Raw genomic sequence first — 14398 nt, 5'->3', positions numbered from 1 at the left:
ATCATCATTATCCTGGTTACGCCCACTGCAGGGAAAAGGCCTATCCCATACAACTAGCCCGGTCATGTGCTAATTGTGACCATGTTGTCCCTGCAAACTTCTTAATCTCATCCACCCATCTAACTTTCTGCCACCCCCTGCTACGCTTCCCTTCTCTTGGAATCCAGTCCGTAGCCCTTAATGACCATCGGTTATCTTCCCTCTTCATTACATGCCCTGCTCATGCCCCCCATTTCTTTTTCTTGATTTCAACTGAGATGTCATTGACTCGCGTTTGTTCCCTCACCCAATCTGCTCTCTTCTTGTCCCTTAACGTTACACCCATCATTCTTCTTTCCATAGCTCGCGCAACGACAAAGCCACTATGAAACCAAGGCGGGTGACTTATGCGATTAATCGTTCTGCGTATCAGCGTACTTCGCACGTTACAGGAGGCAGATTCATCGCCAATGGTCATTGGCTTTTATTAACTCAATAAATAACGCTACTTCTAGACGACTTCGTTTCATATATCAAGTTATACCAAACAACTTTTGCAGCAATAGACAAATCCTTCACGTTACCCACCACGATGGCTCTGTTGCTCTGGCGAAGTGCTGCCGAGCACGAGGTCTTAGGTTCGACTCCAGGCCGTCCCAGCCCCCATTCCGATGGAGGCGAAATACAATAAAGCCGGTGCACAATAAAGCTCTGTTTGTGCTTCAGGAAACCGCAAATAATCCGGCACAGTGAATCCTTTCAAGTCGCGAGATAAGCAAACCACATTTCCCTTCTCGCTGGCTCAGCAGCTCCCTTTCTGCAGTAGGCTTTTTTTTTTTTTTTTTTGAAGTTGGAGGTGCACTAAAAAGAAAGACTAAATTAGTTAAGATTGATAACACAGGCTTCTAAAGCTCTATTTCATTGACTTCGCAGTCGAAGGTTGAACACTAGAAAAACATGTCAAAGCCAAACTACCATTTTTGTTTTCCCGTGTCGAAACCGCGACGTCGGTATATGTCGGTGTGACGTCACAGATTCGAAAGCACCCTCTCTTATCTGGACTTCTGTGGCGCAGCAAAGTGTTATCAAAACTTCCCAAATCCAGTCTTTTCTTAGCAAAAATAAATCCCGCATGAGACGCATGCCACACATCCAACAATTTCATACGAGCGCAAATGTTTAATATGCGTTCCCGTATATTGTTATACGAGACCATCGGATATGCGTCATATGAGATTTTTTGGTAGGGCAATTGGCTCCTTTAGAATATGATGTGGTTCATATTTACCGATACAAAAAAAAAATTAAATATAGGCCCGAGCAGGCGCTGTCGAAATTCATGACGTCACGGCGTGCAGGTGCGGGAAATTCAAAGCGGCGTCGCCACCAGTCCTTCGATATCGCGTCCTTTCCGACTCTCCAAGCCTCCTCTCACGATGAGTTGCTTTGTGGGTATCGTAGAAAAGGGTAATTTACTAATACAGCGCAACTTACCAATGCGATTAGCATTCTCTAGGGTGAAGTTGAATTAGGATGTTTTTACGTGCCAAGCACACGATCTGGTTACGAGTCATGGCATATATTGGGGGACTCCGGATTAATTTTGACTACCTGGGCGTTCTTTAACGTGCCCCTAAATCAAAGTACGCGGGCGTTTTTGTGAGGTGAGTTCACCGTGAGATGAGTTCTGTCAGAATATTTTTCTCTTTCATCCCTTTAATAGAGACTATTTTTCTTTTTAGCATATACATTCAATAGAGACGAACAAGTCGAATAACGGCAGACACGCAGGAAGATTCAAACACTTCCCTCACGCTAATGAACAACCCGAGTAAAGCGTTGTTGCTCACTTTCAACTGACTAAATTGCCTTGACAATGAAAACAAGAACACGATCGGGCATTGCTCAAGGAAGCCCGCTTGACGATGGGCAGGCAAGGCTCAACGCATTAAAATACAGTTATTATGATTCGTCTTCACCACTTTGCAGAACACTGTGCTATTAATTTCTCAGTTTAATTCATGCTTATTTTACCGGTAAACATGCCGAAAAGCATAAATTACATAGCGCGCTACGGACAAGGATGGCAGATACACGGTAATGTTATTTCGTTTTGTAAATTCTTGTCCGCAATGCGCCACACGTAAACTGTACGAATAGCACACCGACAGGCCCAAATATAAACCTTAATCCTGGAAAGGAACATGGACTAAATGCTTAATCGACAGCTTGACAAGGCGTATAAACCCCCACAAGGCAATTGTATACAAATGGACACGAACGTAAAGATTTAAAAGGCACCGAATGCGTAACAATTAGATAGCACATCGCAGATTTGGTAATGGTTATTATTATACAAAAATAATAAAATAAAATAATAATTAGAATATTCACACAGAGCATTAAGCAAAAAAAGAAGTTTAAAGAACAATAAAATGCAAAGGCTGTATGCAAACAGCACATGAGTGGCAGCATGAGTACAGTTCAACATGTGAGGATGTGATAATGAGAAGCAGGAACATTCCTGAATTAGCGACAAGCAATAAAGAAGTAGAAATTATTTAAAATATCGTTTTTAAGTTATTTATGCGTACAAAAAATTATGCCTTCATATTTAATAGCCGGGAGAATTACGTTGAAGGGATTGCAATATATAATCCTTTCTAAATCATGGTATCATGCAGGGCACATTATTATGCGTACGTGCATTGTCTGGGTTCTTTTGAAGAAGGAAACAATCATAAGAAAATCATAAGAACAATTTCATTAAAATCGGTCCAGGGGTTATCTCATAAAAGCTTTTTTGCGTTTTATATGTATTTGGTCAGGCCGCGCCTTTAGCTCGAGTTGGGCTCGAGCTAAAGCTTCCTCATAATAAGCTTGCTCAAAGCACGAAACTCTCTGGTCCCCTTTAACGGCAGAATACTATTAAGCGTATGGTCGTAGACCAGCGGGCGAAACTTTTTTGCGAACAGTTTATTTTTCTGCAAAATTTGACAAAACATTCATAAATGTGTACAATGAACTCGAATTTGTTAATGTTATTGAAGTTTTGGGATAGTTGGCAGGTACCCAGGTGACTTAGCGTTATATCACTTTGTCCTCTTATTTATTGCTACAGCAGCTTCCTAATGGTATAATGCAGTGTGAGTACAAAAAGAAAAAAGAGCGTGTGCGATATTATAAAAAATACAATTTTATTCATTGCAAACACCTTCAAAAGTGAACATGTGTTTTACAATATGTTGGCTGTTAAAAATATAGGTGGGAACATGACACTTTATTATAAACATCACACAAAAGCACATGAACTGATGCCACAACCATTTGGTTGTGAGGAACCGGGCTTTATGAATTGAACACATTTTAATGAAGAGCAAAAACTTCCTTTTGAAATAAAAGTCATGATGGGACAAATGTGTGTGTGCACAAAATACATGCGGCAATAAAATCGTTAATGCATCCAGTCTAATTCCCCTTTCTTAGCACACGGGAGTTAGCTAAGTGCCCCATACCTTTTTGAAATCAACTACACAAGAAGGTGCATTCTAATGCAACAATCAACCAGCTGAATATATTTCCCATTCTCAAAAGGTATTTAGGGCAACATAAAAGTCAGTACGAGCTCACAACATTAATTCCCACTCAACAAACTCCCTTGAATCATACATGTGGAAAAGCGAATGTTCTGCGTGTTCAAACAAACCCACTAAAAAACACTTCCGAGCACTAATATCTTGTACTAGGAGTTATAAAAAAATTGCAAATTTTGGGCCTCTTATGCCCAACCATATGACCTATATCTTTTTCTTCATTTTATTTTGCCAGCAGTTATTTTTTAGTCATTCTATTTTGCACAGTCCAGCTATAAATTGTGCAACAGACATGCTGGTATGTCAGTCCACATCAGACAGAATGTGTACAATTGTATGCATCAAGATAACACTTCAAAAGAGAAGCACTAATGAAAATAACCATGTTTAAAATTCATCACATACATAATATTACATTTCTTATTGGACCTGTGCTTAAAAAGTCCAACATCCATCAAGCGTGGTAGAGAAGAGATGCAATATAGATGCCTACATCTTTGCTATGATGGCAGTATGTTGTCACATAGTGTGTCCTCCTTTTTTATTGTTTTTAAGAATAATTACTTGCACTAGGCAATTTTTCTGAAAATAGGTACTTGTTTTCTACAGTACAGTGTACATAAAAGAGTTACTGTTCTTTACACATCTCAAATATTCCTGAAATTTCGGGCTTGGCATCCATACCTGTTGAGGCAACAAAAATCTCAGAGGAGTTCAAGATTTTTTCATCTGTTCAGCTGCTCTGTGGTTTCTGGCGATGTTGAAGATGCAAGAAATGTCTTAAATGTTCAATAGGCAATAGGCAAAGTCCAGTGGCATTTGAGGGGATACTTGACCATGTTAACTGATGACCTAAACAACATTTCTGTTTTAGCTCATTACATGCAATGACACTAAAAAAAGTAAGAACTCCCAATTTACATACATAACTATAAAAATGATTCAAAGTACACTGAACGTCTCGTTCAAAGTAAAATAATGCCATCTGTTTCTTGTTTTTGTTTTTTCATGATGAATTCTAAGAACCCAGAGCACTACATTGTTAGTTCCACAAGACTTATTAATGAGCTAGTCAGTCCACGATCATAATAGCAAAGAGTAGTGCAATAAACAAGGGACAAGAAAGAAGCACAAGTTTCTTTTTCATCCCTTGTTTATTGCGCTATTCTTTGTCAGTATAGAATACCAACGCACCCAGCATTGAGTGCTTCTAAGATCATAATGAGGTCATTTAGCACAAACAAGGCCCATTCGACCAAGACACCTGTAGCATCCCCAGGCTGATTCTATCAATCATGCCTGTCCCTGGTGGTGCCTGATAGCGGGCTTCTGATAAGGCATGTGAATACCATAAAAGCCTGGACCACTTTCATACATTTACCTACTTCTGTCCACATTTTATGTGGACTTGTTTGCACTAAATAGCAGTTGAACTAAAGTCCCTTTATGAGCTTTAAAAGCAAAAGCCAATCTAGGAACTTTAAGTTGAACTACATATGACCTCAGTAGGCCTTCATAGTATTGAACATAATCATTCACGTAACTACAATGTGTTAGATAGCTTGACCTCAATGGCACAAAACTATGTGAACAAAATACTGTAGAAACTTATTAATGGTACGACTTACAGGGCAAAAATGTGCAAAACTTGCAGAGTCCCACATACTTCTGTCTTTTAAATAGGGAGCATCAGCATGACCAGATACTTATATACCCCAAGTAGAGCATCGGCTTTTTGAGAATCCAGTCCTAATGGCTTTATGCACCCAAACGTCAAAACACATTTGCTGCAACTGACCGCGCAAGGTGGCTGCCGGGAACTTCTGCTTTGACAATCATATCAGCAGCTTTGAGACGAGGACAGATAGCCAGTTAGAAGCTGTGGGCTTGAATGCAGATGCCAAACAAGGAGCTTCAGGAGTAAAGGAGGCCAGCTACTACACTATTCAGTAAAATTAGAGCACCATCAACATGGTGAAAAATCTACGAGTCACAAAGAATTATGAAGAGTTCAGGCAATTAAAATTATTGTTTTCAATCCCCACAATCCACGACATGTAATTTGTAATCTCAGAAGACATTTCTCCCCTTCTCACCTACGCTCTTTGTTGCTCCTTTGGGTGTGCAAAAAATCAGCAGACTTCAGTGATTCCTCTGGCTCTGAACTCATTCACTGCGACAACAGCAAAATCTTACAGCAAACACAGCCATACTCTCAAGAACAACTTCTTTGTGATGTACACAATGTCATTTTCGTTTCCTAAAGTACTGTCTGCTGTGGCCTTCGAAATACATGTGCAGATGCTGCTACTCTGGCAGTCAGTGAAACCCACAGATCCCTGCACAAGTTGCCATTTTCCAAGTGCAGATGCGCAAACAAAGCCCCGTGGTTAGTGTGAATGGCTCCCAACTGCACATTGCCACAGAGGCATCTTCCTTCCATAAGCATTATACATCACCTTCATCTTTGACACAGTGCTAGGTATACGTCTCACAATGTTCATCTACTGGATGGGGAGAGTGCATTTCAGCATAGCTTGCGAGAAATGTGTATAAACATAAAAACTGAACGAGAATGAAGTTCTGACCTTTGTGGTAGATAAACACAAGCATTCTAAGAGACTACATGTTGCAAAGGATGAAGGTAAACACAACTGTATGCATTGCCCTCAGCTGCAAAGAATTTACTTATCTGCTTCACTAAAGCTTTCCTTCACATAAATTCCAACATGTGCATTAGATCTGCATGTTTATTTATATTATCTTTCTGCTATAAGTTCAGATGCAACTCCTGCTTCTTTCCGATGTGTCTTGTCTACAGGCACCCACTAACAGCACTTCTCGCATCAACTGACATGACCAGTCTGGGCCATGAGCCAAATGAATGCACACTGTCCATTTTCAAGCCCAACCACATCCCTGGACAACCACAGAAACAACACTCAAAAGGCTTTAACTGTTTGTCTCCTTAAAAGTTTTACATGAGAGTCAAACTCTATGTCTTTCAATAAATTTCGCACCAGACATATCACAAACTTACATTGTCTTCATTTTGTTTGTATTTTTTCATGTAGTATTTATAAATAAATCAATTATGCAGCAAAATGTCTACAGTAAAGCTCATCACAACATGTTCTCAAGATATCCATTATTATATATCCAGATATGCAGATATTACCTCATATGGCCAAAAAGGCACTTTAACGAGGAATGTGCTACAGAACTGACAAGATGAACACTGGCAGCAATTTATTGTGTACATGTTGTACACATACAAGAATATAGGGAACATTTCAAACATTATCTCATAATGTCAAAATATAAGAAAATTAAACATGCAGTGTCTTACGTTTAAAACTGCACGCAAGTTGAAACTGACAGTGCTGTTTGTAGTTCAGATCTTCAGGCTGTTATTTAAAGGCATAATGTTAGATTTTTGTAACTCTAATATTTTTTTCGCGGAATGAAGACCCAGGATCCTGGACAAAATACTCACTAGCCTCGGAGCACCCTAACTAATTTGAAATAATAGCTCTTTTAAAGCAATTTTCCGTTTCATTTCTCCGGGAGTTAGTGTCATGAAGTCATCGATCACACGGGAGCAAAACAGTGCGACATTTTGACTTGCTGCAGCACGCTTTATTGCCTGCTATGGTGCTACATCGGTGCTCACAGCGAGTAGCAGCATAGGAGTTAACTGAGTATGCTGCATTGAATGTCAAGACATCACAATGTTCTGCTCCTATGTGAGCACATTCTGCGTTATGACGTCACGACAGAGTAACCTCCTGGAAACCGGAAGTGACTATAGAAAAGCTACTATTGATTAATTTATTTATTTGTTTATTTAATAATTTGTTTAATAATTTATTTATTAGGCTAAACTATTCAGGGCACTCTGAGGCTTGTCAGTTTTTTTTTTTTTTCGGGGGTTTAGAGGGTGGCGAGCTTCATTTAATGAAAAAAAAAAAAACAATGAGTCAGAAATTGGTTTTAAGTGTGCTATCTTGTAAAGAGCAAAACCAAGAAAAGCAAGTAAGCAAAAGCCAAGTAAATATGATCTTCTTGCACTTATGAACTGTATGAACATCCTTAATTATTATTCCCCTTCTCATAATGACTATGCAAGAAAGAGATTCAGAGGTGAACATTGCGTGTGCAAATGCTTGCCGACCTCATTCTGATCGTGACAACATGCAGAGACACCCATTTACCTACTAACTGCAACTCAAAGAATTTCAGGTCACAAAATTAGTGCGGTGTCAACCACTACAGCATCTCCAACAGTCTAGGCATAGCTCCAGTATTTAAAAACTCATAATTTAATGACTTTATAAATGCTTGCATGACTGAGTAAACCCCATCGCAGTCAACCTCCTGCAGAGTCTTGCTAAATTATGTCTGTTGCCATTGAAATGGCATTATCGAGAAGGAAATTCTGTACCAAGAGTAAAGCCAGCAATCGAGGAGAGTCTCAAGTTCATGTCAGTCACCAGGCAGTGTATGCAACCAATAGTTTCTACAGACCCCAACGTGATGCGTTTCTCAGACGGGGACAGGTGCTCAATGCAAGGGTAAATTATAGTGGGAGTTAGTAAACACTCAGGAGCACCATACAGGCCACATTCAACAGCATCATGCATTCATATGGCCTGCAGGCAGGCACATCTGTATAAAACCCTAATATATTCATAAACCTATGCTCCGCCAACTAGACCACAATCTCACTGGCATCAGTATGCACTGTCAAGAACATACTGCCAGCAAGGAACGCAGCACATGCCAGAAAATGAAGCATCCAAAGAAAAATTAAAGGGGCCCTGAAACACTTTTCGAACATAGTAAAAAAATGTTGCCGATCTGTTAACGAGGCTCCTGTGAACATGTGAGCCAAATATTATTGCACTGAATGCAGCAGGGGGTTTGCAATACCATGTCAAAAACAGTGAATGGTCGCTTACTTTTGCATCTGCAATGTCATCATCGAAAGCAGCTGGCAGATGCTATTGCCGATTTTGTGATCGTGAGAACATTCTCAGTAATACATAATTGCTAATTTTTGAGCTAAATAAATGAAGAGTATTTGTCTGCAATCTCAAAAAGACAGAAAAATCATTTCATCTTTACATTAAACGTAGCTGCATCTGCCATGCTTGGCCTCCGACATGGCAGCAGCGTTGTGCGTAGCATAGTCTATCGTGGCTGCCATGGCATGCCGCAACAAGCACTTTTGCCACCATGACACTCAACTTTTGGCCAAGGCTTTTTTGCTCTCATAGCTTCTCCGCTGTGTAGCTTCCAGTATGCTAGGAGAAACGAAAAGGAAGAGAAAGCCAAGTATCGGTGTGATAACCTCAGTTATTGTAGAAGGATGTGAATATTTTTTTTAGCATAAGATTCAAGGGATGACATAGTTTAATAGTGAGGCTAAAACACATTGGCGGGCTAGCTGGTTAGAATCCATGATAGAGTGTATAAGTACGACTGAACGAGGACGTAGAAAGAAACAGATACACAGAGACAGCACTGAAGCCAATCTATTAGTTAGAAAAATGGTTCAAAGCCCCTTTAAGTGTCAAACAACACTCAGTAGTAACGAGCAAGAAGACTATGGGGATCTGAGAGGCTTGAAATTTGTTAGTCATAGCTATATGAAGAAAACGGACGATAAAGACAGATAAAGCACACAAAAGTTGGTTGTTGGTTTAATTGAAGTATAGAAATAATAAAGAAAAGGGAAATGCAAGTGGACAAAAAGACAACTTGCCACAAGCAGGAGCCGAACCCGCATCTCCTACATCACATATGTGGTGCTTTACCAGGTCAGCTACTGTGGCAGCCATCCTTCCCTCCACTTTCACAGGTATTCATGTGTGTGCAGGATTAGCCCTGGAAGTGTCACCCGTGACACTGACTATGCGACCAAACAAGCTGCTAGAGTGACGCGATGCTTATTGGTAAACAAAACAAGAAGCACACCGGGAAGTAAGCATCAAAGAATAACACAAGAACTTGTGTCCGTATGAAATGTAAAATAATCACTCGGAGTCTCGCTTTAACGTTACACACAATTTTGTAACTATGCTGAATCAAACAAAAACTTTACGCCACCACCAACACAAAAAGAAAAACGCTTTTCTATGAGAATGGACACTACATAAAAACAAAACCACCGTAAAACAATGTGACTTACAAACAAGAGCTCTGACCGACAACTCTGACCAAACTCTCTTCAAACACCAAGCAAAGCATATGTGGCATCTTTCTGTGAATTCTTGGAATAAAGAACACAAAATATTTAAGACATAAAACTTCCAAAAGTACAGATAAAAGTATGTGTTTAGATTAATCTACAACACATTTGCATAGAAGCTGAAAATGTTTAAGCTTTAAAGACCCATTTGCTTCGTAACCATTATGCCACCTTCTTTTAACAGAATAGGAGCATCACATTATTTTCTCATATTTCATTATTTACAAGCTATTTATAAAGTAGTACATTTTATATGCAGTGCACTTTCACCTGATAACTAATTTGCAGGTTTAATTTGGTTAAAGCAGTACTGACAGAATTTTTTTTTTCTTCCTTGGATAGGTGCCAACCCAATAATTACACTATGGAGCCTCAGTTCCTCAAGGGCACAACAAATAATTAGTCATGCTACTTATTTAAGCAACCAGTTCAAAACACAACCATGTGCAGCGCAGATTCGTATGTGAAAAAGATACGATTCACATCACCAAAACTTTGTCGCAGTCTCATGGTATCAGGCACCACTGACAAATACACATGCCCTATGAACATGCCACCGAAAGCAAAGTCCATTCAGCACCGGGTGGGATAAGAGGGCAAAGCAAGTTCCCCTGCATTTCGAAGAGAAATGCATAATTGGTAAAGCCAATTTGGCAGCTTTCGGCAACACAACTACCATTCTGAACTGACTGGCACGCTCTTGAGCTGTTTGCGATGATAACAGAACACCACCTCCACTTTAGGTGACGTGAATTGTCTCATTTAATTTTTGTTCAAAGCACGCCGCACTTGGTGCTCATTTTGAATGGGTTGCATAGGAGGTGCTGCAATTAATTACGTATGTGTGGTGCAGTCAAGGAATTAAGGCTTCATTCCATACTTCAGGCGTCGACAGCTGCTTAAAAAAGTGGGCCGCAAAGTTTGCGTGTCAGCATTCCTTCAAGCAACAGTTATACACTTCTGATATTCACGCTCATTAAACGCTCAAATACTCAAACCGACACATGACAATTAGCGAGAAATATCAGTAAATAAAATCTGTTATGTCTGTGTTCGATAGGGCTCGCAACGTTTGACATATGTACCATCTTGCAGAAGTTTTCTGTAGAGCGCAATGTACCGGGCAACATTCCTGGTTTTAGGGACAAGAAAATCAGAGGAGAAGGTCAGCTTGTCCTTCAGTGATGGCCGCAGCTGTGGTATCTGCAGGTTTCGCAAGAAGGCTATCACAAAGGAGTAGCAGTTGTGCTCCGTTTCATTGTATCTAGAATGAAAAGAATGACGTAATGGGCATCCAATTGATTGAAAGGGAGCTTGTATGCAATGGCGTAGAGTAACATGTGAGGCATCCCACATTAGAGCGAAATCCACATGCTTTAGCCCCTCATTAATTTGGTACAACACAATATTTTTTCTGGTTCACAAAAAATACAAGCCATGCAGTGATCATCACTACCTTTGGTGTATAAGTACAATGATTAAGTTAATATAGAAAAATAAATAGTTGGATTTTAAGTGTGATTGTTACTTCAGTACTTTATTGATAGATTCCTAAGGCTTCTTATGGCAAAGCTCACCATGATATTTAAAGATAAGAGTTGAAGAAAATGTATCAAACAAGAAGCTAATACAGTGATATGACACTGATATGATAATACAGTGATATGACAACAGCCCAGCCCCCAAAGAGTTAAGAAAGCAAGGTTGTGGACCGTGCAGGCTTAGATTTGCACTGGTTTCCCTAAATGAGCGAGCAAACAGTTCCACACACAATGTCACAAATCTGTGGGTGCAACTACCAAAAACGAAACTTGTACGATGGCGAATCAGAAAGTCTTGCCCCTATTTCTTTGTAGCCAAATTATGGCAGTAAACGCGAAGCCAACATATCAATTCCCAGGAGTCGACTTTTCTTGGACCGGCACGGCCTTATCAGCCAGCAGCTCTGTGGCACAGCGCTGCTGTCACTTGTTGAAGGTAGCAGTTGTGCTTCACACGTGTATGGCATACAAGCAACGAAGTGTGATTTGTTTTCAACAGAGCAAGAGACAAACACCCATAAACATCCACAGGGAAATGCAGCCCACATATGGGGAAAGGTGTCTCGCTTTGAGAAGTGTGAGGTGGTGGTGCTGTTAGATTGCAATTCGTATCCTTCACGAAAATGTGAAACCACATGTGGAAATCAGTGCCAAGGCATTGACAAGCTCCAGTTATTTCAATGGGAGAGTCTGGACCATCCACCATCCAGTCTGGACCTCGCCCCTAGTGACTTCTGCGTTTTCGGTCCGCTGAAGAATTTTCTCGCAGGACAACGATTCACGTGCAGCAATGAAGCCAAGACAGCAGTCCAACAGTGGTTCCACAGTCAGCCCAATGAATTCCGCCACAGGGGAATCTTAAATTTAGTGCTGTGATGAGACAAATGTCTGAACCAGTGCGGGGACTATGTGGAAAAATAGTTTAAGGTATAGAATAGTACGTATCTTTGTAATTACCTGTATGTACCTTATTTTGGCTAACAAAAAATAGGGGCAAAGACTTTCTGTTTTGCCTTTGAAGCTATGTGTAAGCTTTCGAATATACTTCATCGATCACAACTGATCCCCGTAACAACAAAAACTACCCAAAGGGAAAAAAACAGCAAATGGAAATACAGGTGCTCAAAATCACAAGTAAACAAATACATCATTGCATTTCAAGGCCATTGTTAGTCAACACGCAAAATATTACTAGCATAAGCCAACATACCGCTTGCTGTCCCAGGCGTCCTGGCTTTCAGTAACGGATAAAGTGTAATCCCAGAATTCATGCCAGGCTGTTCCCTCGTCTGTAATGACTGGCACAGCAATGCACTGTGACCACATGGGTTGTTTGGCAACTTTGAGCCCTTCCTTGTCATACTCGTGCACTTGGCCTAATAAAGACAAATGAATGCAAACATGTGAGCGCTACGGTAAGTTCAGCTTTTGATAAATTTGTTTACTCACTAAGTCGTCTACAACATCGCCTATATATCGTACGCCGCGGCATCCATACATGCACTATGAACAACTGTAAGAAGGCTAAGATGCACGAGAACCCCGTAACAACACAGCCATCGATCAGGCATGTGACACCCCAATTAATGCTCTTGATCAAGAACCCCGAATAGGCGATGCTATCTGGTGCGTACTATTAACGGGCAACGTCAACATCACTTGTCATCGAGGAAGTTAGTTTGGCAGAGCTGTAGCTGGGGCGTATCAATTTTATTACCATTGGAGTCCGTCACTCCCGTGTGCAGGTCCAGTGAGCTCGAATGCAGACTGCAAAGAAAGGTTGAGGTGACAATAAGAGGATTCACATTTTTTTGTTTTTTTTTAGACTACAACAAGGCAGTAAGCATGCAAACTATCCACAAATATGCCTCCCTGCTCCCTCCACAAACCACGAAGCCCACACAATGAGCGGAGCATACGAGCTGAAGCCACGTAAATAGAATTTAACTCTTCGGGGAGCCATAATGCACAGCGCGCAAGTGCGAGAATAAAGCGCGCACAGGAAACACAAAGTCACACAAAAATAGGGTGTTACACTTACTGCAGAAAGTCACCTTTCGACGGCTTGATCACAACACAGCACGGAGATTGCTGCGTGTTTCTGAAAGGATACGGTATCCTGAACGGAGGCACTCGCAGTTCGGCGTTTTCGAGCTCCAGGCCACAAATCGGGCAACACTTCGGCAGCCGCAGACACAAAACGTTGGCTCGCTTCTCGCAATGCTGGAAACACAAGATCGCTAGATCCTGGTCGTCCATGGTTTCACCGGTTTGCACAGCGAGCCTTCATGCACAATCTGTCACGATGTCACTTCCATGCAACGGCTCAAGTGGGTTAAGAGCACAACAGTCTGCCGTTGGGCCAAGTTCTGGGTCGCAGGCAAATACGCTTCAGCTCACTTTCCGCCATCGAAAAAGTGGCACAGGAAGATGCGGTAACGGGAGCCAGTTTATCCTGTTACGAACTTCGAAGGTAGCCGTAATCACAATATCGTTGGGCGAGCGAGTTTGTTGTGCATATGGTGCTGCCATCTACAAGGTCTCGTTGACACCACTCAGGAATGCACATGACCTCGTAGATAACAAAAACAACTCGAACTAAAACAGACCGGATCAAACCTGGAATTAATTTAAAAGTTGTCTTCTACATATTGCTTATTACTGGCGTATTGAATACTAATCACCTGTAGAAGGGCAATACTTCCTAACGCGGGAAGTTCAAACACAAATTGAGTTTGAGCGTCGTCTCGTGCTAATGACCGCTTTTTTTTTTTCGTTTTTTATAAAGTTTGAAGATTTGAGAAGCGTTTTCCTTCACTCGTGGCTTAAATATGTGCCTCAAAATATGGTTTATGTAGCCATTCTATAAAAAATTGGAGGACGCTTAAGCTTCGCCCTCAAGAGTGGAACGCGACAGCGTTCCCGTCGACCCGCCAAGGGGTGTAAGACAATGGGCTACGGCGCAGCGACTACGCGCCCCGCATCGGACGCGGTGAGCGTCGAGCAACGCAGCGTTCGACGCGACAACGAAA

General features: G+C 41.1%; 1 protein-coding gene across 1 annotated transcript; it reads right to left on the bottom strand.

The window, feature by feature from the left end:
• Window positions 1-3155: 3155 nt before the first annotated feature.
• Window positions 3156-13895, bottom strand: LOC142585703 (MKRN2 opposite strand protein). The gene is made up of 4 exons (XM_075696668.1): window positions 13408-13895; window positions 13084-13133; window positions 12577-12742; window positions 3156-11089 (listed from the first exon to the last, which is right to left on the bottom strand). Exons 1-4 carry the CDS (start codon window positions 13623-13625, stop codon window positions 10867-10869), a joined length of 657 nt encoding a protein of 218 aa, XP_075552783.1. The 5' UTR covers window positions 13626-13895; the 3' UTR covers window positions 3156-10866.
• Between the last annotated feature and the right edge of the window lie 503 nt (window positions 13896-14398).

This window comes from Dermacentor variabilis, chromosome 6, assembly GCF_050947875.1.
Source record: "Dermacentor variabilis isolate Ectoservices chromosome 6, ASM5094787v1, whole genome shotgun sequence".
Classification (NCBI taxonomy): Eukaryota; Metazoa; Arthropoda; class Arachnida; order Ixodida; family Ixodidae; genus Dermacentor; species Dermacentor variabilis.
This window is presented reverse-complemented; position numbering and strand designations above follow the sequence as displayed.